A 25777-nucleotide genomic window follows, 5' to 3' on the forward strand; every position below is an offset into this window, starting at 1 on the left:
CCATCTTATGTACCTCCTTCAAGTAGGGAGACAAGTCTCTGACCTTAGGAAGTCCCTGTTCTGAGGGAAGAAACACAGTCCAACACAAGAAAAGGACAGAGAAACATTTAGAAGTAATGCATAATAGCACCTGCTCTCTCTCTCAATCTGTGTGTGTGTCTCTGTCTCTCTCTGTTTCTCTGTGTGTGTGTGTGTGTGTGTGTGTGTGTGTGTGTGTGAAGACAAAAGGAGGCAGATTCCCCAGTGACTGGGAGAGTAATGGAGGTGGGTGGAGGCCTCAGAGAAGGCAAGGCTCCCTACAGCAGGTAGATTTTCAGCAGGATCTGGAAGGAGGAGGAGGAATGTTCTTAGAAAGGAGGAAACTGGCCATGGAGGCCAGAAGCAATGAAGGGTATGAGCTAAGTTTAAGGGGCTGAGTCCTATTGAGATATGTCCTTGGCTGTCCAGTGGTCAACATCAGAAACAGATATGGTTTTTATCAGTGGAAATGACCTGTAGGAAAAGGCATGAGCCTCTGCTATATCCATAGACCATGGGGCCTTTCCATCTGACTTGCCTCTTAGATGTTCTGTCTCCCCGTTCTCTGACCTTCCTCCTGGTAATCTCCATCTAATGCTGGGTTTTCCTTAAATAATGCTTTTTCATTTGCATGGAAGAAGAAGGTCTATGGAAGTTGTCAGCTTCACACAAAGGCTAACTGGGTAACTTGGGCTAGGTTATTTTTCTTCTCCTGGCCTTAGTTTTCTCCTCTGTAAAATTGGGATAATACTACATTAACCTGCCAGAAGTCAGGGGTAGTTAGTCACTCCAGTTCCAAGATCTACAAAATCTAAACCAACTTGATAAAGCATCATTGTTATTTCTTTTTCAAAAATAAATCAGGAACTCATAGAGATAGCAGGGACCTTAGAGGGGGTCTGATCTAACCCTCTCATTTTACAGTTGGGGAAACTGAGGCTGGGAAAGGAAGTGGTTTGTGAGAGGTGGCACAGGAAGTACACAGTGGCAGACATAGAGACAGACCTCTGACATAAATCCAGGGCTCTTTTCATCCATATCATTTTCATCTCTCTCTTTTTTTGGCCTTGACTACCTAATTTTAGAGACACTTGGTAACCCTCGGTAGCTATGCCCCTCCCACTAATCCCCACCCCATGGCCCTCCATCCCTTTTTGGGGAAGGAGCCAACACAATTCTTTGGTGAAGCCCCTGACCTGGGGAGAGGGATAAGGAGGCTCCCTGAAGCTCCTCCCCCTTGGTCAGATGTGGACCCCCACAAGCGCTTCCCCGTCTTAATCTCCTAGTTACTGACGCTGACTCAAAGGCTGGAGGTGTTATTTCCCTTTTTTTCGGCTTTGTTTTCTTTTGTTAGGACGAGGTAAAAGGTGGAAGAAGGGAAGGAGAAAGGGTATGGAGTACAGGGTGTGCGTGTGTATGGGGGGGGTTGCTTCTCCCAGAGCTGCAGTGCCACAATTGTCCACCAGGTGGGGTTATAGGGCAAAGAGTGAGAGGGCCGGAGAGGCAGGCAGAGAGATTTCGCTCCCCCAAACCTCAGTGCGCCACAGAGACAGAAAAGCACCCAAACATATTTTGCACACACGCATCCAGACCCGAGCATACATGCCCAGGCACAAACACAGGGAGGACCTTGGAAGAAGCGGACAGACACACACACACACACTCACACGTGCGCACACGCACACGCAGACTTTCATCCTCCCGTCTGGCCTCCTCTCTCATTCATAGCTCCAAAGTAGGAACGCGGCGTTCAGAAAGCAGAGGCGCCGCTGGTGTCTGGATTCGAGAGAGAAAGGTGCGAAGAGGCGTGCAAGTCAGTTTCCACCGCGCACACCCACACCCACAGCCCGCACACATATCCACCACAGATACTCCCCCCCTCCATTTACACCATACAGACCTACACGTTACTCCCGTTTAGAGGAAGGGGGAGTTGGATTACGTCTTGTTTTGGCACAATCACGGGGCTCCGGCGAGGAGTGGATGGAAAAGAAAGGGGAGGGGTTCCTGGAGAGATGAGAGCCCCCTCCTCAAATTAGACAGGCCCAAGTACAGGCCACCTTTTCCACCTCTGGCGCGCGCGCACACACGCGCACACACACACACCCCGCACAGCTCCACACGTTCTAACTGCAGGGGCACACATGTTGCGCACACACGTGTCATTCTCACACACTCCCCCCCCGCTCCCCCCCCCCGCCCCTGGGCAGCCAGCGCGGGAAGGTGGCGGCCCCTTTCGGAGCGTGTTTATTTACCTATTTGTATCAATGAACGCTTGTGCCCCGGGGCTCCGCCCGCCCCGCCCAGCTCTCGGACTCAGCAGGAGCGCCCAGACTAGCCCGCCTGGCTGCCGTCCGACGTGCGTCCAGCCGGCGCCCGGGCGGGGGGAGGGGGAGCAATCCCCGGTCACCCCCGACTCTCGCCACCCCTCTTCGGCTCGGCGGGCTGAGCCGCGAATCTAGGGCACTTTCTCCCGGGAGTGAGCTGTCCGGGAGGGGGAGGCCCCCTATCTCCATGCGCCTGTCGCCCGACCAGGCTGGAGGCTGGCAGCCGTGGTAGGGGGCTCCAGTGTCAGGGCTGGGGTCTAGGGGCCAAGAGATCCCCACTCTGACTGAGCGGGCGTCCTGGTGCTAGTGGGGTGTGTGTGTGTGTGTGTGTGTGTGTGTGTGTGTGTGTGTGTGTGTGTGTAATCTGTGTGTCTTTTCGTCTTAGGTGCCGAGCCCAGCGCAAGGCAGACGCGCGGCCCGGACAGCTGACAGAGGACGGATGGACAGAGAGGGCCGAGGGAGAGGCGAACTGAGTTTGATCCTTCACCGGCTACAAGTGGGTCCCCGGCAGGCAGGCGGGCGGGCGGGCGCGCATCCAACACTCACACGCTCCCGGGCCGCTGGGCCCGGCCTCTCACCACGCCTCCGGCTTTGTAAGAGTCGGGGGGGGGGCGCGGCGGGCGGAGAGGGGGAGGGGGGAGGCTGGCGGAGGGGGAGACTGGCTGAGCGCCCACGGCGCAGCCTCCCGCCCCTATATAAACACACGCATCGCCTCAAATCACATTGAGAAGCTTTTAAAACCACCAGCCCTGAAATCCTGCCTCCTGCTTTATTTCTTCTTCTGTTTTTTTTCTCTTTTCCCTCTTTCTCCCCTTCCCCCTCCCCCCTTTCCCTAGCAGCAAGTCCAGAGACCAGAGACAAAATCCTGCGGAGTGCCTGCCTTTGCTGATTGATACAATAACCCAGCTCGGCTTCTCCACCGCCCGCCCCCCAACCCCACCCCGCCTCACCCCCTCCCTCCTTCCCTCCCACCGGCCCGCGCCTCCTCCTCCTCCGTCTCCTCCTCCCCTCGGGCTCCGGCTCCGGCTCCGGCTCCGGCTCCGGCTCCGGCTCCGGCTCCGGCTCCGGCTCGGGCTCGGGCTGCTCTCGGCGTCGGTCTCGTCCGCCCCGCGTTAGCTGCTCACTCCGTCTCGTCCGCTCTGCTCTGCTCCTCACTTCTGGCCGCAGCCGTTGCAGGGGCGCACAGGCAGCTTTTAGAGGCTGAGGCACCGCATTAAAGTTTGAACTGATACAGAGTCGGGGGGTAGGTCCCCTCATTTCCCAAACCACCACTTCCTTTCCTCTTCCCCCCAAAAGTTTTGGGGGTTCTCCGGTGATTTTTTGATCTGGGGGAGACACCCTCTCCTTTCCTCCTTAATTAGCATTTTTAATTTTTTCCTCCGAAATTGGAATTAAAAACAAATCCTTTGGACGAATTGATTGCACTTTAATTTTTCGTTTTTGTTTCATCTTATATTTTTTTAATTAATTAATTTTTTTTGGCCTTTCCTCGGAGCGAGGGGGAGGGGTCCGCCGGCCCAAGTTTTCCCAAGTTCACCAAGCGTGGTGCTTGGAGAGCGAGAGAGCGAGAGAGCGAGAGCGGGCGAACTTGAGCGCTTTGTCCTTAGTCCAGTCCCCGCCCCGGTCCCCTCAGCCGCCCCCCACCCCTCTATAAAGGAACACAAAACAAAGTTACACTTTGAGTGGCCTCGGGTCTTTTTTTTTTTAAGGCAGGTTCCCCCCCCCCATTCCCTCTGACACTTCAGGCTCTTTCTCCCCAGTCCCACCCCCTTGCCTTCTCTGCATCTGGGGAGCGGGCAAGGGACCCCACACCGCAGCCCCGTTTCCGGCTCCATCCTTTCCCTTTGCTCCCCTCCCCCACCGCCTCCCCTCCTCTCTCCCCTCCCTCCCAAGCACTTGGAGCCAGCCAGAGAACCAACCAAAAATATGCTCTTTGAGGGGTTTGATCTGGTCTCGGCTCTGGCCACCTTCGCCGCCTGCCTGGTCTCGGTGACTTTGCTCTTGGCTGTGTCCCAGCAGCTGTGGCAGCTGCGCTGGGCGGCCACCCGGGACAAGAGCTGCAAGCTGCCCATTCCTAAGGGCTCCATGGGCTTCCCCCTGATCGGCGAGACGGGTCACTGGCTGCTCCAGGTAAGGGCGCGCGCGCGCGGGCTCCCCTCCTGTTTGGACCGGTCCCAGCCTACTGCCGCAGCCCCTGAATGAGCGCTGTCTCGCCTCAGGGATGGCTGGCCGATTAGGCTTGGACTTTGGGGGCATTGGGGAGGAGGCTCCTTAGGAGGAGGGCACAGAGGAGCATACTAGGGGGTCATGAAAGGTGGCGCAGGTGGGAGGTGTGGCAAGAGGTAAGGAGGAAATGGGGTTCTGCTGAAGGGAGGCTCTCCTGTAGACTCCAGGCGAGGGGGAAAGGGGAAAAGTGCATGTCCACTTGGCAATCTTCTGGAAATGTGACGGGAGGTTAGACTGACCGCTGGGGAGTCTTACGGATAGCGAACCAGGGCGGCTGTGGAACCTGGTGCCTGGCGAAAGGGAGTCTCCCTGGCTGTGGGAAGCGCTCTAGAACCTTAAATCCACTTATCCTCAACTCCTCCAAAAACCATTTGCAGGAGTGGGGCAGGTGTAGAGTGGACCCTCAGAGATGGGGGGGTTGTATATATGGCAGTCCAGGTGTGAGTTCTTCAATGGGGCGAGCGTGTGGCTTTTGGCTGTCGAAGGGGAGACCCCTAGCCTGAGCACGTCGCTATTTCCTACCCACCTGCCTCTTCGGTGCTTCTTCGCCTGCTGTCTGGTCCCCACACTGCCGGAGCTGCGGCTGGGGCGGCCTGGGCTAGGCTGGGGGCGCAAAGCGGGTAGAGAGGAAGGAGAGGAGATTCGAGCCAGCCTTCCCAGGAGGACTTGTCTCTTTAAGGAGAGGGCCGGGTCCTGGCAGCTGGCTCAGCTTGGCCAGGTAAAGCTCGCATTCTGGGAGAGTATGTGTTTGTGTGTGTGTGTTTGTATGTCTGCGTACACGAAAGGAAAAGTGACAAGCTGGGGAAGCCCGAGGCACGCGGCTACCTGTTTGGAAAAGTTTGCTCTGTTTATTTATCTTGAAGAAGAAATAGGAGGGCGGCGAGGTTAGTTAGGGCTGCCCAAGGAAGACAGAGAAGGAAGGGACTGTTGGGCCACGTGTGACCCTGGAGCTCAGCTTGTGCTCCCGGTTTAGCCTCAGAAATCTCGCAACCCCAAGAGCCTTTGGGTATCTGGGGGTAGGAGTGAGGGTGGGGAGGACGCGGACTGGACTCGGAGGTATTGTGGAGATTAACCGGAATTAACCTGGTTAAGTGCTAGACAATAGCTATTGCAATGTGATATCCCCCCTGCCCCCTAGCTGTCCCTCATAGTGGGGTGGGGAGTGGGAGCTTTAAGAGCCAAATAGATGGTAGTGTGGATGGGGGTGGTGGGGTGAGGGTGGGGGGTTGGGAATGCAGAAGGGAAGCTGACCTGAAACCAAGCAGCGCTTAGCTTTCTTCCTATGGCGCTGGAGGAAAGTGGTGAGGGGGATGCTATGCACACCCTGGTAGAGAAGAGTCTGGTTAGAAACGGGAAAACCAGCTTGGAATAGCCGGTCTTGGTCATTTCTCAGGTAGATCAAGTGAGGGGGCGAGGGGAAGGCCATCTTTTACACGTCCCTAGCCCACTTTCGCCCCGTCGGGTCTCTGCTTCCGAGGGAGGGGCGCTCTGTTTGTCTCCCGCATTCCTTTAGCGGGAGGTGTGTGTGTGTGTGTGTGTGTGTGTGCGTGTGTGTGCGCGCGCGCGCTCCCGCGCGTTTGACACAATCCACTCGAGACCATCAGGGAGGCGCGGCAGCCTCCGAGTTCCTCTCCCTCCCACCTGGGCCGCGCAGAAAGGGTTAACAGCGGCCGACTGGGATTTTTTGGCCGCGAAGTTAAGAAATAAAATTTCAGAAGCCACAGAGGCCGCGGCGGCGGGCTCCCTACGCGGTCTGCAGGAGCTGCAGGCTTCAAATCACATCCCAGACGATCCTGTACCCACCCCCCCTGCCCGGCGCCCCCAGCCCCGCCCAGGGGGGAGTCCCACAAACTGAGAGGGCTTGGGGTTGCCTGCAGTCCAGGTCCAAGTGAGGGAGGGGGGAGGGGGCAGCGGCGTCCAAGGGGTTAACGGGCGCCCTGGTGAATCGGACCTTTATGTTTTTCGGGGCCATTTGTCAGATTTTTACGGGGGTCCCTCTAAGGGCTCTCCCTTTCCACTGAGCGCCATCTAAACAGAGCCCCGAGCTAAAAATACAACATTTTTGTATAAATTGGACTCGCGGCTGGAGTGGCCGCCCCGATGAAAGTCCTCTTTGTGGAGGCAGACGGTGGAAACGGAGGACAAATAAGTCTTTATTAATGCCACCAAAAGCGCACTTAATTATAGTTAAGCAGATCAGAGGCGAAGAACTGGGGAGGGGGAAGAGGGGGAGAAGGCGCCCTCAGGAAACTCACAGCCAACTCTAGAAAAAAAACAGGGAGCCCCCCAAAACCCACTGTGGCCCCCGCCCAGTGCAGCTTCTCCCTCTTATTAAGGGATAGCTCTCAAGTGAGTCGGCACTTAGGCGATCGGGAGGCCGTGCCGAGTAGACGGAGGCGGGAGCCAATATCTAGAGTCCCTCCTTCAGGGACCCCGAAGCTTCGGCCCCCCAACTTCTCGTGGGCCCGTGGCCTGCACAGGGGCCTTGCGAACTTCCCCAACTTTCTCTTCCCTCCTGCCCTTGCTCCCCAGACGGCTCCGGCGCGGCGGCGCGGCCTCGCTTCGCCCCTGTGCGGAAGGCCATGTGGAAAAGTGATTGAGAAGTCCTGGCTGGGTCGGAAGGCTGCAGCCCAGCTTGGAGCAGGGGTTCTAGACTTGCGTGCCTGTGCGTGTGGGGGGGGGCGGGGAGGAAGGAGGTGTAGATGTGGGTGTATATGAGAGACAGTCACACAGACATACACACAGATTGACTTCTGGTCTTCTTTTTCCCTGAAAGAAAGAAAAGTGAGGAGAAGGCGGGTTGAGGTGAGGGGGAGAACTCACGGGGATCGATAGGGGTTTGAAGAAAGACGCTGGGCTCATATCCTCCTCTTTCCCCCACATTGGTCCATTGGGTGGGGGTGGGAGGATCTTAAGACCCAACACGACCACCTCAGTGGGGGAGGAAAGGAAGGGGGCAGAAGGTAGACAGGTAATTTCCCTCCGGTGTTAACGGATTGGGGGTGGGGAGAAGGGGAGCCGACAGTGACCAACGTCGGACCGAGAGAGGAACTCTGCTTCCTCCGTAGCCCCCAGCCCTTTGGAAATTTTGAAGGGCTTCCTGTCATTCCAAAGCCCCCCCCCAACTCCAGGCAGCCTGGTCGGGGTCGTCCCAATTTACTGCCCGCCACCCCCTACTCCGGGCCCAGACGGCTGGGATCGAGTTACCTGCAGTCCCTGCTCACTAGCCCCGCACCCCGCCCCGCCCCTCCGGGCTGCGTAATCGCCCCCTAATTAACCCACAGCCGACAAAACCACTTCTGTGTCTGGCTTCCGCGGCGACCCAGCCCCTCTCCGCCCCCCTCCTCATCCCCCTCCTCCCTTCTTCTGCTCTGTCCCGCAGCAGGGGCTCCACCGTCCGCCCCGTCCCGATTCGCCTCGGATCCGCCTGGGAATCCCGCCCGGAGGCGGCTCGGGAGCCCTAGGGCGGCAGGGAACTCACTTTTCTATTATGGTTATGTTCTGAAATAAATTTATTATTTCAGTGGCCATAAACCACCCCGAAGCCCTGCCGCCCTCCAGAGTGCGCCGGCAAGACGGCGGATGACATCATATTAAAATACCGAGAAAAAAATTAAAATTATATATAATATATATTTTTTTGCCAAGCACAGAAATTCCCTCCCTCTCCCCCCACCCCGCCCCGGCACCCCCTCCCTACCCCGCTCTAGAGCGGCCGCCCCGGGGAGGAGGGGACGGTGAGCGGCTATAAATAGGCACTGGCCATTGGCCATCCGGCAGGGAATCGCCAGCCCGTGGACAGGAGCCTGGAAAGATTTATTCTAAGAGTGGATGAGGCGGGTTGGGTCGGGCTGAGGATGGGAGGGGGTGGGGAGCAGGGCTTCGGGCGGGGCGGGGCCGCTTGGGGTCCCTCTGGGGCTCGCGGCTCCGCACATCGCCCCGTACGGTTTGGAGAGCCGCAGTTAAAAGCCGGGGGCCAGGGGAGAGGGGTTTGTAGAGAAAATGTTATCCGACTTATTGCCAACGGGCTGCGCGTCTCCACTTATTACCACGGAGATTATGATGTCTTTTCCAGTTGGTGTTTGAAAAAAATAAAATAAGACGTCAGTGATAGAGAGGAGAGAAAGCAGGGGAGGGCTGAAGGGCAAAAAACAGTTCTGTTGGAGATCCTGCGGATCTCCCTAGTCCCTGAAGGTCACAAAGGGAAGAAGAGTCAGTGGAATTTCTTCCCTCCCCGCCCTAGGCACACACACCATCCAGGATGGACTTGGAGTCAGGAAGACCCGGGTTCAAATCCCGTCTCATATATTTAATAGCTATTGATTGTTGTGATCATCACTTAACCCCTCTCAGCCTCAGTTTCCTCATCTGTAAAATTAATGATAGTATCCAAGGAGCCAAGAATCAAATGAGATAGCATATGTAAAATATTTGGGGACATTACCCAAAGTAGTCTGCCTCTGATTCCCCCAACCCTCCCCCAGCGCTGTTATCACGCTTACTATCTGGGTGATATTGGACATCACTTTATTTCTAAGGGCCTCAGTTTCCTCACCTGTGAAATGTGGGGATTGGACAAGACGGTCCCCAAGGTGCCTTACATCATCCTATTCCTCTCTATTCGCTTTAAAAAAAGTTTCCTTGATTGACCTGGAAATGACTGGCTGCCTATCTGTCCCTTCCCCGTGCCCCCCCTCCCCGCCCCCAGGGCTCGTGCTTCCAGTCGTCTCGGAGAGAGAAGTATGGCAATGTATTCAAGACCCACTTGTTGGGGCGGCCGCTGATCCGAGTGACAGGCGCGGAGAACGTGCGCAAGATCCTTATGGGCGAGCACCACCTGGTGAGCACCGAGTGGCCGCGGAGCACGCGCATGCTGCTGGGCCCCAACACCGTGGCCAACTCCATCGGCGACGTCCATCGAAACAAGAGGAAGGTAAGGCTCTCGACTCGCCTCGGCCTTCCTTGTGGGCAAGCTCGGTTTTCCGTTCGCTTGGTTTCATTTTCAGGTTTCCAGACCCCTGTTACTTTCCACGCCCCCTTCACTCCTCCCCTGACCAATCATTCAGGCTAAGGCTGATCTCCCTGTATCCTCGCACCAGCGCCCCCCACCCTCGCTAGGGAAGGGAAAGCTTCCTGCTACTTTGGGCAAATCGACATTTCTCCGGGTCTCAGTTTCCCCTCCTGCGAAACGAAAGCTTGCATTAGATGGCTTCAGGGGCCCTTTCCAGCTCCAGAAGGAAGGAGAATGTGTGTGCAGAGGCGCTCTCTATCCTCCACCAGTTCAAATTCCCAGGACTCTCTGGGCGGAGCCCCCTCCACCATCAGACCCTCTTGATCCCTTGGCCTCCTCCTTACCTGCTCCACCCGGGTTCAGGTCCTCTCTTCCCTGTGCCCTGCAGGCACTGTGGCGGAGATAGCAGCCCGCGCCCCCTGCGCCGTAGCGCCCTCACTCTGCTGGATCGCGCTCTGGTGACAAGGACACATCACCCCCTTCTTCCCACCCTTCCCAGCCCGAGCTGCGCGGTGCCCGTTCTCTCCCTCCTCCTGCCCCCTGGCGGTCTGTGGGACCCCGGGCCCTTCCCTAACCCCTCCCCCAATCGTTTCTACCTCCACCGGAGACGGGGAACGCCAGGGGACCGCCAGCGCCTCCAGTGGGATTGTCTTTGGCTTTTTCGTGTCTCACGATAGGCACTGGGGGCGGGGGGGGGGCGCGAGGGAGGGTTTCAGGCTTGAGGGGTGGGTTGGGAGCGGGGGTGGGGGGCCAAGCTCGTGGCAGTTGCCGAGTTTCAACGTTCGGGGTCCGAACCTTGAGACCCGGCTCGAAAGTTACGAGCATCCCAAGCTCAAACCGCTGCGTTCCTTCTGAGATTCTATAGAGGAATTTAAAAGGGCAATGCTAGGCTGGGGGTGGGGGGTGTGTGACCGCAGGGAGCGAACGGGATCCGGGCCCCTCCGGGCACTCACTCTGGGAGCCAGGAGCAGAACTTGGGCGCAGCGATGTGGGGGGCATCCCTGAGCACCCCCCTTTCCTGGCCGGCCCCAGGGCCCTAAACAGGAAGGGAAAGTAGAGGAGGGTGTTAGAGCTCGGAGTTCCCCAGCCCGCCCTGCCACGCTCTCCCGCCTCCTTCTCGCTGCCTCCGCAGCAGCCTCAGCGTCTCCCCGGGGTCCGCCCCGTGGCACGTGCTGTTTGAACTACAGTAACCCCAAAGCTGAGCCCGGAGCACCGCCCCCAACTTCCTTTCTTAAAGCTGCCAGGGAGACAGACGGCTGGGCACGCCCCCACTTCCCACCTCCACCTCCCAAGTCCTGGGTTCACTGGGTCCTCACCCAAGCTGGGGACAGGCGGCCGGGGAAAGAAGCTCCTTCTATTTGATGTACAGAGTTTGGGGGGCTGGGACAGCCTTCCCCTTCAAACGGGCTCAGAGATCTCGGGCTGGAGGGGACCTCAGGGACCAGAGCCCAACCTCCCATCCCCCTTTCTCTTTCCAGGCCTCAGTTTCTTCATCTGCAAAATGAAGGAATTGAAGTAGTTGTCCTTTGAGGTCTTTAAGGAATGATTATGAATGTGAAGGCACGTGGGGCATTGTCATTAATAGAGCTCAACTCGATTCAATTTAACTATCCCTAATTAAGAGCCTACTATGTTCTAGGCATTATAGACAAAAATAAGCAAACAAAATGAGGCAATCAGTCCCGGCCCAGAAGAACTCACGTTCTACCCAAGGAGCTTCTGGCATTTTAGGCTTTAAAATTTTTAATGCCTTTATTGCCATCGATTCATTAGAGCATTTCATTTCAGTCAGCAAGCATTTATTAAGAGAATGCTGTGTGGCAGGTGCTGAGGATACAAAGGAAGATACAGAATCAAAGAACTTCCCCGTGGGGGGGAGAGACCATGGTATCTAGATACACTAACTAGATACTAGATACACTATCCACTAACCAGCTCTACAAGATATTTACCCAGAAAAATACAAGATCCCTGGAGGAGATTCAGAAATTCAGGGCAGAAGGGGAGGGGGGCCTTTCTTCATCCCCCTTAATTGTTAATGCCTTCCCTCTATTGTTTTTCTCCAGTTTATTGTGCATGGATCTTGTTTGTACATTATTATTTTCGGGTTATCTCCCCTATAAGACTATCTTTTGCCTTTCTTTGTATCTTCAACATTTAGCAGAATGCCTGGCACATATACAGACTTAATAACTGCTTATTCCTTCCTCCTTTCTCAGCATTGTGCCAGACACAGGGAAAAACAAACTTGATAAGATTGTGCTAGCAACGGGACTCTGGAGTTAGAGGTTGTGGGTTCAAAACTCACTTCTATGCCCAAGATGACCTGGAATCATTGGATGTCTCCCAGCCTCAGTTTTCTCATTTAGAAAATGGGGATAATAATGATCAGTATCTCATAAAGTTGTTGTGAGGAACCAAAGAAACCATGTTTGTAAAGGCCTACAAACCTTAAAGCTTTATCTAGAAGCGACTTTATTATATAGGAATCCAGGGGTTATTGCTCTGCTGCCGGCATTTCCCTAAGGTGACCAAAGGTCTGTGTGTGGCAGTGTGCCCACAGGGAGCCTTTAGTCTAGTAGGAGGCAAGCAGGCCCAGGCACATGGACTATAGATCTGGAGCCAGACAGGACAAACGTGGAATTCTTTTTTTTTTTTTTAACAGTTTACCTTTAGGGGCATCTAGTTGGCGCAGTGGATAGAGCACTGGCCCTGGATTCAGGAGGACCTGAGCTCAAATCTGGCCTCAGACACATAACACTCACTAGCTGTGTGACCCTGGGCAAGTCACTTAACCCCATTGCCTAACTAAATTAAAAAAAAAGATTAAAAAAAGTTAACCTTTAATTTTAATAATACTTGTTATGTTTAAATAGTCATCAATGCATCTTTATTTTTGTATCAAAGATAAAGGTTATTTTAAAATTGTTAGGATTTCTATGCAACTTGAAACTCTGTAGCTTTTGTAAGCAGATTATATTGGGTCTTTTGAGTTTTGTGTTTTTCTATTTGAAGCCAGTTGTAAGGATGTGTAATTCATAGGCTCTTCAGTCCAGAACTGGAAGGGATTTCTGAGGCCAGCCCCCTCATTTTATAGATGAGGGAATGGAAGTTATTTACCCAGGGTCATGCTTCTAGTAAGGAGGAGGGCCAGCATATAAGCCCAAGTGATACGATACACTGCTTACTAAGTAAATAAGAGATGGGAATCTAGTATTGAAGGAGGAGGGAGACCCCACAGGAAATCAGAGACAGCTTCCTGGAGAGGGTGGGCTTTGGGCCATTGCGCAGTCCCTGAAGCCTGCTCATCCAATAGCCCCTAGGGATCGGGCTTGGAGAAGAGTTCCTTGGGGAAGCGTTTGAAGACTCCCCTGGAATAGAATGGCCGTCCATCCTTTAGTAGGCAGGGAAGCCTTCCCTTAAGGGAAGGAATACAGAAAAGGGAAGGGCGGTCTTCCTTTCTAGGAGTTTCCAGGCTGGTTTTGGAGCTAAAAACACACCCAGGAAAAATGTGCTCTCATCTCTCAGTAGAAGGTGGCAAGTGTCTAAGGAAGAATTCAGACCACATGTGCTGTCCAAGTTTTGAGGAGGGAGATATCCAGAGACCTGGGATGCCCTGCACCCTTCCTGTCTTTCTTGGGAAGCCAAGCTTGAAGGGAGCCTTGAAGGATGATGGGAAAAGATGGACTTGCATGTCAGGAGTCTCGTTGGACAGGGTGCACCTGTAAAGTTTCTGTGCCAGTCTCAGCGTAGGTACATGGGCTTCAGGAATCCAGCCAGCAGTTTGTTGGCATTCTTGTTGTGTCTGACTCTTTGTGACCTTATTTGGAGTTTTCTTGGCAGAGATACTGGAGTGGTTGACCATTTCCTTTTCCAGCTCATTTTATAGGTGAAGAAACTGAGGTAAACAAGGTAAAGTGATTTGCAAGGATAGTAAGCGTCTGAGGCTGGGTTTGAACTCACGTCTTCCTACCTCTAAGTCCTTCCATCTATTCACTGAACCACCTAGTTGCCCAGCCAGCAGGATGCAGACCCTAAAGTGTGGCAGTGAGGTGTGACCTCATTTGCTGACTGGTCCAGTGGAAAGAGCCTCGGTTAGAATCCTGGTACTTCCACTTATATCTGTGTGACCTTGGACGAGACACTTCACTGTGAGCCTCAGTTCATCAGAAGAGGTTGGACAAGATGGCCTCGAAGTCTCTTCTGGCTTGAAATCCATTCATCTTGTGAATGGAAAGGCTGGGGTTAGGGGGTTAGAGTCATCGAATTTGGGAGTGTAAAGGGACGTCAGCAGCCATTTAGTTCTACCCTAGATGGAAGAAATCCCCACTAACCTTGGACGATCCATGGCCAGGCTTGGGTGTCATTTTGAGGCCAAGGTTAGGACTCCATCTGTGGCCAGGCTTCAAAGCTATTTTGTGGCTCTTTGGGGGGTCAGTCTGTGGCTAGGGGACAGGACTTAGTCTGGGGTGGGGTTTAGGGCTTGGTGTGGGGGATAAAGTGTGGGGAATTCCTGGCTGGGTGTGGTGAGGCCTCCCTAGTAGAGGCTGAGAGTCACTCTTTCCATTGGTACCAGCCTTCGCTCCCAGCTCTGGGAGGTCTGGCCAGATGTTTCATGGGCCATTCTTATACTTACACTGCCTTCCAGGTGTTCTCCTTTCAGCTGTCCTGGTGGTCCTGGGGCCACTATGGGCTGTGCTGCTAGTGAGAGTCCTGAATGAAAATTGTTCTCAGCCTCCCACAAGCCTGCAAAATCAGGGTGGCAAATGACTCTCTTTCCTTGGACAGGGGTGGGGGGAGGGAGGCTGTAAGGTTCAGTATCCTGCTGGCAGGGAAGAGAAGGAGCCAGGAGAGGCTTCTAATAGGCCAAGAGATGGACCAGATCAGTCGGGGGTGGGGGTGGGGGAGGAAAGAGAATAAGCCTTTGTATAGCACCTACTGTGTGCCAGGTACTGTGCTAACTGCCTTTTTTTTTTAAACAAGTATGATCTCATTTAATCCCTACAACAACCTTAGGAGGATAGTTGCTATCATTATTCCCATTTTACAGATGATGAAGTTGAGGCAAATAGGTTAAGTCACTCACTCAGCCTCACATAGCTAGTAAGTGTCTACTGCTGGCCAGATTTGAAGTCAGGTCGTCCTGTTCTACTCACTGCATCACCAACTGTCTGTAACCCAGTCAAGGCAGTGTGCCCTAGTGGACAGAGAGCTGCCTGAAGAGTCAGGGAAGACCTGAGGTTCAGTCTTACCCCTGACAGATGCTGGGTGTATGGCCCTGCGCAAGCCAATTAACTTCTTGGTGCCCCGAACAGCCTTCCAAAACGTAGATTTGTAATCTTTCCTTTGTCCCGGATCCTTTTGGCAGTCTGGTGAAACCTAGGGACCCCTTCTTAGAAGAATGCTTCTAAATACCGGAGATAAAATGCATGAGATTGGAGAAGAAACCAATTCTTTTGAAATACAGTTTTTGAAAATATTTTTCATAAGTCCAGAGAACTCATGTTTAGAACCCCTGCTAAGGCTTGAAGTCAGGTCCCAGAGCAGAAGCCAGGAGCAGTGGGGAGGGTCATGACACATGACCCACCGTCAGGGTCGCTTCTAGGTCTATCTCTGATGAAAGGACTGTGATAACTAAAATGGTTAGAGAGCCATAGTTTCTGGGTAACTTCATCATTTTATTAATAAGGCCAGAAGATTATTAATAAAAGGATGGTCATTTGGCCCTCTCTCTTAGAACAAAGGCCCCTGTGACTGTGGACTCTCAGTTTATATGCCCTTTGAAAAGGAGGTGTTCCTGAGGGTTGCCTAATCAGCCCTCACTGGCTAACACAATGTGAGGTGGGCTATGTTGGAGTACCTGGCTTAAGTCCCTCAAATCTTGGTCAAAGAGACATCAATTTCCATATCACCTGTCTTGATAATAAGGAGGATCAACCTTTCCCTAGACCTGTCAGAGCAAACACAATGAGCCAGAAATACGCTCATTAGCCTAAACTTAGAATTTCTTTTACTTGTCTGATTAGATCTTGGCCTGGGGAAATCTCTAAGAGAGATTTCCCACACTGGTTGGTTTTCTGGATGAGGAAGTAGGAAAGGAGGAAAACTCTGGTCTTAATACAATAATTAATTATTAAAAATAAGAGAAATATTCATTTCTCACAGGACCCCTGATCCCAGCATCCCTGGCTGCCCCCACAACTTACTCCTTTGACCGAATCTGTCTCTTCCTCCTTGTCTTCTTCCTCCCCTCTCGGCCCCTCTTTCCCCCCTCTTCTTCCTCCTTTCCCTCTTCTTCCTCCCTTCTATCTCCTTCCTCCTCCCCTTCCCTTCCCCTCAAGCTCTCCTGTCACTCTGCTGAGCTCAGCCAGGTGAGCCAGCCCTCCTTACTGAATCTTTTTGCTGAGGGCTCTCTTCCTCCTCCTCTCCTCCTCCTCCCAATTGCCTCTACTTTGTCATCATCTTTGTTGTGGAGATTCTAGAGCACCTCGAATTGAAGGTTATGGCTTGGTTGTTGACATGGGCAGGGTGGGAGACCCTGGCACAGAGCCCTGGCATATGTCATCCTTGGAGACCTTACATTGGGAGGAACCCTAAGAAATGTTCCTTTACCTAGGGAAAGGACCAGACATCTTGTCTCATATAACAACCCCAATCCCATGATATTTTAGAGCTGCAAGGGACTCCAAAGCTCACTTGGTCCCACTCCCTCTTCTTGCACATGAAGTAATTGCAGCCCAGAAACTGAGACTTGCCAAAGGTTGCCCAGGTCAGAGACTTAGCAGGAGTGGGATCTGACTTCCTTGGCAGAGCCAGGGCTTCTTCCCCTGTGCCAGCCTCCCTCTCTTGTTATAGGAGATCTCAGCTCAGCTTTTCTGGGCTGCTGGACATCTATGGACACCTCCTGTCACCTGTCTGGACTTCCACTCATCTCATCCTCAAGATAGTTCTGTTTTCTCTGATGGTTCTCCAATTTACAGACTAATCCTTTTTGTAAGATGCTTCTGAGGATGATGACTTTGATGGAAAGAAGGGACTGTACTCAGCTGTAACTGACAGAGTATCCGAGTTGGCCTGGGGGACTGGAGGATTATGGGAACATGTGCAGGAAGAAGTCACGAGCCTTGATCCTACAAAGCCCCTGATCTGAGCCTGGAGATGAGACCTCATCCCTTCCTTAGATTAAGAATATTTTCAATGAGATAGAATGAACTGAGGCGGTGAGAAGAATTAGGACACTGGAATCAGAGGACCCAGTTTCTGGAAAACGGCAGGGTTGGTCCTGGCTCAGTGCTTGGTGTGCCAGGCCAATGCCACCTTTGGGACAGGGAGGGGCTGTGTCCCAGCAGAGCTCCAGGGTCAGCTGACTGCATCTCTCTCCTCGGCCTGTTAATAGATACACTGACAACCCCTTTGTTTTGCCAACAGAGCTGGTGTCCTTCGCCCACAAAGTTTCTATTTTGCCAGGCGTGAGGTGGGCTGGAGGGAGGGCCATCAGTAGGCTGGCTGCCCACGAGTGATTAGGGCCCAGAGATAGTCAAGCAGTGAAGGTCGCCTGGGGAGATGGAGGTGGGGGGAGACTGAGCTGAGTGCCTGGGAGCAAGAGGAGGGAGGCTGTGTCTGGGTGAGGGGGAGGCTCTGGGGTCCTCCCCTCAGACTTCTTAAACCTTGGAGTGTGATCAGCTCAAGGCTGGCATGGTGTTTTTGTTGATGGCTCTGGACAGCCTTCACCTTGGGAAACTCCCATCCTCTGGAGAGAAATGAGGCCTCACCCATTATACCTAAAGAACACCGGGGAGGGGAGGAGGGTGAGCTACCTTTGAGCCCCTCAGGGTGCCCATGCTCACTCTGGGCAAGGAGAATGAGTCTTCTCTGCCTTTACCTACCACCCACCCCTAGACTAAGCCTGCTCTGAACGGCGGGGACACATTCTGCTACATGCTGCTGGGGATACCTTGACAGTCTTTCCCTCTCTGCCTTGGTTTGCCTCTCTGTAAAGTGGGGGTGCTGGACTTAGTCCCTCTCTAGCTCTCTGACTCTTTCCAGGCCTAAATCTGGTGCTCCTCCTTCATCCTCAAATGATAAGGCCCGAGAACCCTGGCTGTAGAGGTGGAGGGGACTGTAGAGGCCATGGACTCATTTTATATGTAAGGAACTAAGGTCTGGGGGGTAAAGGTCACCTAGGAAGTGTCAGGTGACCTTTGAGCCAAGGTCTCTGAGGTGGTCAGTGACAGACCAGCTGGGCCCAAGGCCCAAGTAGAACTTTCCAGGGACAAGGGACCTAGACTTATGAGGGGAGCAGAATGAGGGCAGTTATCACCCACTTCCAGAAGAGGGCTTCTTCCAATACCCACTCCTCAAGAGCGTCCCTGGATTACAATCCAACTGGCTCCATTGAGTCAGAGGAGCTGAGTTCAAATTCTGGCTCTGATACTTACCCCCGAATGTGACGCTGGGCAAGTCCCTTCCCACATCTGAGGGATTTGGGCTCAGTGACTTCCCAGCTCTAGATATGTAGGATCCCCTGGTCCCCGCTGTTCGACTATAGGTAAGTCACTATCTCACTCTGAGCCTGGGTTTCCTTCCCTGTCCTTGTGGAACAATTCCAAGAAGAAATAAGTGGCCTGGATTCTGTGATTTCCAGGGGTCCATTCCACCTCTATATTCTCTCATTCTGTGATCCTAAGACATGGTGCCTGTCCTCAGGGATCTTATAGTCTACCTGAGGAAGTCATAACCACATTAATAATAGCTAATATCGCTATAGCCCTTAATAGTGCTACATAGAAGGTTCATGGAGTCCTTTACATGGATTATTTCATTAGATACTCGCCCTAACAATCCTGTGAGGTAGATGCTGTCATCACCCTCGTGATGAGTAAACTGAGGCAGACAGAGATTAAGGGACTTAACTGGGTCACACAGCTAATGAGTGTCTGAGGCAGGATTTGACCCCCTATCTTCCCAATTCCCCAGTCTGGTGCCCTGTGTACTGTGCCACCTTCCTCTGAAAGCATAATAAGACAATCCACAGTGTGGGAGGCCAGAGGAAGAGATCAGAGGATCCTGGAATAATCAAGGAAGGCTTTCTGGAGGAAGTGACCTTTGAAGGTTCCTTAGCCAGAGGAGCTAATCTGGGATTGAACAGGAGAGGAGGTCAGGCGGATTCTGTGAGGAAGCTGAGTCCCCAATAGGAGTAAAATGTCAGACAGTGGGATCCCCTTCCCCTCTCTACTCTTATCTGATTTGAATATAAAACACACACCTCTACCTCAGCCTGCACAGGTTGGTAACTCAGTGTGATTCTTTCCATCCGTACAATGGGTCTCCAAGTGGTCTGGCTGTCCCTGAGTCACAGCCCTCTGGGTCCAATCCTGTTCTCCTACTGTTGACTGAGAGTCACTGGCTCTAGGGAACTGCCTCCATTCAAGAGATTCCCTTCTCTCTGCCTCGCCTTCCATTGCTCCCTGCACCCCACCCCCAATCCTGCCAAGCTGCTGCCCCCAGTCTAGTTGTGGTTCTATGGGACCCAGAAGACCTGAGTCTAGCCTCTGACCTGCCCCCAACCCCCCAGAACTCCCTGAGGGAGAGCCCTGATATGAGGTCCAGAAAATCAGAAGAGACCTGGCCAGATAGGCACTGGATTAGGCATCGGAAGACCTGGGTTTGAATACTAGCTCTGCTGCTTAACATCCTTGTGTCCTTGGATTGTCACTATGGACCTCAGTTTCCTTCTCTGCCCAGTAAAGGGCTTAGGTTCACTGATCTCCAAGGTCAGCTACCTTCTGGCTCTGATCCAGCTTGGGTGCCTTCAAACACTCATGAAATGTGAACATTTCCGGGAGACAGTGAGGATGTGGGCCATGGTGCCTGTTGCATAGGGAGGGAAAATGAGGGAAAGACAGAAAAACAAAAGGAAGGAAGGGAGAAAGAAAGGAAGGAAGGAAGGAAGGAAGGAAGGAAGGAAGGAAGGAAGGAAGGAAGGAAGGAAGGAAGGAAGGAAGGAAAGAAGGAAGAGAGAAAGAGCAGGATTTCCCCCAGGGTCATGAGTGTGGCTGGGACCTTCCTTCAAATCCTGTCTCCTACTCTTATTAGCTGTGTGACCTTGGTCTGTTCACTTGACATTTCTGTTCATCACTTTCCTCATGCAATGAGGACATTGAACTCTGACCTCTAAGTCTGTGATTCTGTGAGCCTATGATCTAGCTAGTCTCCCCCTACCCCCATTGTACAGGTGAGAAAACCGAGGCCCAGAAAGATGAAGTGATTTATCTGTGGTTGCACAGAGTTGCCACTAGCAGGAGTGGGATTCGAACCTAGGTCCTCTGAGGGACTGAGCTGGGATTCTTCCTGATGGGACCTGACATTCCTGACTGTTCCCTTCTCTTCATTCTTCACCCAGCCTCATGGAAGCCATGTGCCCCTAGCCTCCGTTCCCGAAGGACTTACACTGTTGCCAAGGTCTCACTCTCTGTGCCCTCTTCCCACTGACCTTGCCCAGGGTCTGGGCTCATTCTCAGCCTCCTTTGCATTTGAAGTGTTTTGGGGAATGGGGGTGGGGGTGGGGAGGGAATTCAGGGGAAGCTCAGAGGAAAGAAGGAAGCAGTGGGGAGAGGGGGAGCATTAGGCATGACCATAGCCTTGGGCACCAGTCATCCTTAGGAATCCCACAGGAGAAGGGGCAAGCGGGTCGGGCTCTTTCTGAGGTTTGCCCAGCTACTGACCCCAGGGTGGCTGATTCAGACTAAGGCTGCCGATTGCCAAAAACCCAGGCCTTGGGTTCAGACCAGACCTCCCTTGGGTGTGGTCCTTTTCAAGAAGGGCTGGGCCTTTCCGAGCCATTGATGGTTCTAAGAAATGTTGAGGTTGGTTAACACTGGGCAGGATGCCCTGGAGATCTCCAAGGGCCAGGAGGCTCCCATATAACCTTGGCTTGGGCTGGTCCAGAAGCAGGAATGTCAGCTTAGTGACCTAAACACACAGAGGTCACTGAAGCTGAGCTTTAGAACTGGGAGGGGTGTCAGAGGTCAAGTCCAACTGCCTTCTTTGACAGAGGAGGGCATGGAAGCCCATAGAGGGGCAGTGAGTTGCACAAGGTCACACAGTCAGTTAGTAGCAGCCCTTGGATTAGGACCCAGTCTTATCTCTTACCTTAGACAAGGGCTCTAGGGCTCTCTCTCTCTCTCTATATATAGTCAGATTCTGTGATCTCTAGGGGCCCTTCCAGCTCTGTCCTCTCATGCTATGATCCTAAGACATGGTCCTTGTATCTCAGTGTTCTATCTCTGTCTTTGTCTTTCTCTGGGTCTCTCTCTCTCTCTCTCTCTCTCTCTCTCTCTCTCTCTCTCTCTGTGTCTCTCTGTCTCTCTGTCTCTCTCTGTGTCTCTGTCTCTGTCTCTGTCTCTCTCTGTCTCTCTCTGTCTCTCTCTCTCTCTCTCCTCTCTCTCTCTCTCTCTCTCTCTCTCTCTCTTTCTCTTTCTCTCTCTGGATCTCTGTCTCTGTTTCTCTCTGTCTGCCTCTAATTCTTGCCTGCCTGCCCCCCTCCAGCCTTCCCCAGAGGAGCACCCTCCTCACCTAACAAGGGCCTGACCCCTTTCAAGGTTCAGGCCACTGATTATCATTCCTCTCAGTCCCTGCTAAAGAGACAAACTCTCCCCCTCAATGCCCTGCCCTGATGGAGTCCAGCAAGGTAGGGGATGTGGGTAGATATTGGGGACTGGTCTGGTCTCTCCATGCTCTGATGACCCTGGGACTTCCTTGGAGAGTAGAGATTCATCAGGTCATCACTATGGGGAAGCAGGCTTTCAGGGAGGGATGAAGCTAAGGGAGAATGAGGCATTGAGTCACTGTGTGCCCAGAACTGTGCTCAGGGCAGCAGCATCCTGGGAAGTGCTCCCTAATAGCCCACTGGCTTTGCCATGCTATCGCATGGACCAGCGCTCTGGAATCCCTGAGCTGGAGTCCAGGGCTCTTTCTGGACAAGTTCTGGAGGCAATGTCATGGCACAGGGGCCAGAAGACTTGGGCTCCATCTCAGCTTGGTTCCATGCTGGTAGCCTAAGGCAAGTTCCTGCTGTCCTCTGGGCCTTGGAAAAGGAGGGTCTCCAGAGGTGTTTCTCATGTACTTTGCACTGGGCTGAGATAAGAAGGAGATGATTCCTGCCCTTGAGGAGCTTCCATTCTACTTCCTTGGTCCCCTCCCCATCTGTACTATGATGTCAATGAGGAATAAGAATAATATGTATAGTATTTATGATGCTATATATTGTATCATATGCAGTACTTATGATAATAATAAGCCACATTTCTATAGTACTTCCTTCACAACAGGCCTGGGAGGTAGAAAGAGCATGTATGACCAGCCCCATTTTGCAAAGGAAGAAGCTGAGGGCCAGAGGCAAAGTGACTCAATGGTTGATTCACCATGAGACCCACCGTTGGGATCCCAGATCAAGAAGGAAGAGGCCATCAAATCCAAGCCTAGTTCCATCAGTTGTATGTGGGAAAAGTAGGATTTGAACTTAGGACTTCTGACCTTTGAGCCAGTGATTTTGCCACTGTTCTCTCCATCCTGCCTCCCAACTCCTGAGTCTTAGAACTGAGATTTGAACATAGGGAGTTGCCCAGGCATTTTGAGTATTTGTACTGAGATTTGCTGGGGGCTCCAGGGAGTGCTGAACATCCTCTAGAGAAGGGTGGGGGGAGTGATGGGGACAGGAAGTCCATCAAGGTTATGTATGGGGAGAAGAGCCATAGAGTTACTTTTGGACAGTGATAGGTAAGATGGGAGTCATTCTCTGCAGCTGCCTGGGAGATGGTGCTTGGTGGACCTGCTTGTGGCCGCAAAGGGTCATGGGCCTGTCAAGGTGACCTTACTGGGTGGGTGCTTTCCCTGGATGGGTGGAGAGAAGGAGGCAGCACCAGTCTGAACCCTTGGACACTCCAGTGTGTGCTCTTGGGACCTAGCCTGGCCCAGCTAGGTGGCCTGGAGATGAGTACTCTGGCTTCTTGCCCTGGTTCCCAAAGCCCATCTGTTTCTCCTTCCCTTACCTCCCAGGTAGTGCCATCTAACTTCCCTCAACATCTGTCACCCACGGACCACTCTTTCTTGTGCCCTGGAGGAGCTATCTCCAGCCAAAGTCTCCAGTAATGTTTTAGCATCCTGCCTTCTCCCTCATCCCCCACCTCCTGTGCCAGACTGGGTGCCCTTGTCAGCCCTTACATAGTCACTCGGCCCTCCCCAGTGGCACCAGCAGCACCCTGGGTTGGTGTCTTTATCAGTAGGACAAGAAGTCATCTCTCCAGTAGTGAAAAGAAAGTCAGAGGGCCTGGGTTCCAATCCCAGCCCTCCCCTTATTTCCTTAGAGTTCCAGTGGGTTAAAAACACCTGGAGACCTATCTCCTTTGGATCCTGAGACAGGAAAGATTAGGGGTAGACAGAAGGAGATCTTTCTATCTGCCTGACTTCATTCATTTCTGGAATGAGTTACTGAGGCCAGCTATGAAATCCTCCTTTTTCTGGGGTGAGCACGTGGTGGGGGAAGGGGGTGGGGGAGGGGGAAGACGCTGGGGAAGTTAGTAGCTTGGAGGCAGGGGTGAGTTAAGATGACCCCGTCCCTATCTATCACCGAAGGCCACTTCCAGTTTTCTGTCCCCAGTGGGAGCAGACCCCCAACACCCGCCCCCCCTCAGACTGTACTGGGCCATCTCTCTCCTCACTCCTTCCTCCCCTCCTTCCCTCCCACCTCCACAGCCACCAGGGATTTCGGTATGAAAGTGCTATTGTGAGGCCTGGCCGGGCCATGGAAGGGCCAGGGCTGTTATTTCAGCAAACCCTCTGGGCCCACGTCCCGGCCCTTAGCCATGCACGTCTCCGGCCAGGAAAATGTTACCTTCTCCTCCTCCAGCTGACTGCAGGGGAAATTCTCAAATTTACAGTTTGTGAGGTTGTTATGTTTGGGGGGGCTTGGGAGTGCTGCTTGGGCACCAGCCCCCATGCATGCGTGCGGTTGGAGTTCTGGGGGCAGCAGGGCCCCAGGAGAGAGATTTTCCCCCTTCCTCGGCCCTGGCCCACCTCTGCCTGCCTCCCCTGCTGACCTCCTTACCTTGTCCCTCCTTCCACCAGCTTGTTTCATCCCCTACCCTCCTCCTGTTGGGGGGGGGGCACAGAGAGGGAGATCGGTGGGATATAGGCCGGGCTGGGCTAGGCACCCACAAATAAACAAACAGCCCCTCTCATCTCCTACACACCATGGGCGGGCGACAGGCTGCCTGAAAAAATGTGTGGGGAGCTGAAGGGGGAGAGAGGGGGCTGGGGCGGGGGGACCTTGGGGAGCCAATCAGGAGGGAAGAGGGGAGGGGAGGTGGAAACAGGGAGTCTGGCCATTGCCAAGAGCAGTTGGGAAAGATAGAAGGGATTAAAAAGGCATCTTGTCTAGGGTTTGGCCACACTTTTTTGATTGGATTAGAGAGTCCTTGGGGTTGGAGGTCATATTCTTCATCCCTCTGTCTCTTGGAGTTGGAAGGAAAAGGAAAGGTCATCTAGTTTAGCCCCCCCTTCATTTTACGAACAAGGAAACTGAGGCACAAAGAGGTTAAAGTACTTGCCTAAAGTCACAGAGGTAGTAAGTAGCTGAGCTAGAGTGTCCAAGGAACCCCCTCCCACACCCGTTTCCCATTCAATTCAAGAAATATTTATTAAGCACCTACTAGTTCCAGGTACTGTGCTAAGCACTGGAGAAGCAAAAAAAAAACAGTCCCTGACCTCAAGGAGCTTACAATCTAATGGTATTCAAGCATCCCTCAATAATCAGCCATGTGTCTGTGGCTTTGAGTCCGGTCCTCTCGGTCCCCTGCCAATGCAGGAAGCAAGTTGACCATTAGGGATATTGTAAGATGCACTCCCCAAACTCACTCCCCCCAACTGGCCCTATAGTCCTGTGCATTTTGTAATTTACCAAGCGTTCTATGTACATTATCTCACTTGAACCTCACCACAACTCTGGGAGGTGGATACCATGGGTATCATCACTTGTGTTTAACAGGTAAGAAACCGAGGCTCAACTGAGACTTGCTTATGGTCATCCAGCTAGTTAACGTCACAGGCCAGATTCTAGGTGTTTTTTCCCTGCCGCCATGTTGATTGTCCAAAATGCTGGCTAATCCACCCAAGTCATTCAATCGGAGATTTGTTTGTACTTCTTGAATAGGACCAAATATCAGACTAGATCAGCTAAGAGATCGGGAGAGCCTAATCAAATGTAGGCTGTGCTTTCTTTAGCCCCGGGATCCATGGCCCAATCAATTCACCTTCTCGGGTCTCAGTAATGGAGCTGAGACATGGACGCCAGACCTAATGTTGGCCTCTAAGGCTAGCCAGTGTTCATCACAACTGCTATCTTTTGTCTTCAGGCCAATGTTGTACCCTAGAGTTAGAAGGTAGACTTGAGGGCAGGAATGGCTTTGGTCAGCTTTGTCTATTTATCACTAGTGCCTAAGTCTGCCTGGAATTATTTACTAAAGGCTTATTGAGTTGAATACAAAGATGAGCTAAGACACATTTCCTGCCCTTATTTCCTGCCTTTCAGGAGCTTATGGTCTAATGGGGGGGCTTAAGACATAGATGGGCAGCCATAGATGGCACAGTGGATAGACTGCTGGGCCTGAAGCGAGGAAGACTGGAATTCAAATTGACCAGACACTGACTAGCTGTGTAACCCCGGGCAAGTCACTTCACCCTGTTTACCTCAGTTTCTTCATCTGTAAAATGATCTGGAGAAGGAAATGGCAAACCGCTCCAGTACCTCTGCCAGAAAGCCCCAGATGGGGTCACAAAGAGTCAGACATGATTGAAATGACTGAACGACATGACAGACAAGGACACTTTAACACAAACCACATAGGAGAAGGACAGGGAAAATCCACAGAAGAGCTCGTGAGAAATGAAAAGGGCCTCCAGTTATTTCTTGTTGGGGCCATCAGGAAACAAGGGCAAGTGTTCAATTGGTCGATCAACAGACAGGCATTGATTGAGTGCGTGATGCTGGCCAGGCACCCAGCTCTGTGTTGAGCATACAAAGACAAAAGCAAACCAATTTCTGCCCTCCAGGTGCTTACAATCTATTGTCGAGGATAACATGCCTGCCTCTGTATAGGACTTCTACTGAATGAACACGAGAGAGTTTGGATTGGGGGAG

General features: G+C 52.8%; 1 protein-coding gene and 1 long non-coding RNA gene across 2 annotated transcripts in view; one reads left to right on the forward strand and one right to left on the reverse strand.

Moving 5' to 3' along the window:
- The first annotated feature begins 3059 nt into the window (after window positions 1-3059).
- Window positions 3060-25777, forward strand: part of CYP26B1 (cytochrome P450 family 26 subfamily B member 1) — a 28359-nt gene continuing 5641 nt past the window's right edge. The window contains exons 1-2 of the mRNA XM_021001163.2: window positions 3060-4475; window positions 9280-9504. Coding sequence (XP_020856822.1) covers window positions 4272-4475; window positions 9280-9504 — 429 coding nt within the window. The 5' untranslated portion in view covers window positions 3060-4271. The remainder of the gene's footprint in view (window positions 4476-9279; window positions 9505-25777) is intronic.
- Window positions 9923-10729, reverse strand: LOC144455724 (uncharacterized). Its single transcript, XR_013484418.1, has 2 exons — window positions 10179-10729; window positions 9923-10037 (listed from the first exon to the last, which is right to left on the reverse strand). It is a non-coding gene; the product is annotated as an uncharacterized LOC144455724 (long non-coding RNA).

This window comes from Phascolarctos cinereus, unplaced genomic scaffold, assembly GCF_003287225.1.
Source record: "Phascolarctos cinereus isolate Bilbo 61053 unplaced genomic scaffold, phaCin_HiC Scaffold_2;HRSCAF=192, whole genome shotgun sequence".
NCBI lineage: Eukaryota > Metazoa > Chordata > Mammalia > Diprotodontia > Phascolarctidae > Phascolarctos > Phascolarctos cinereus.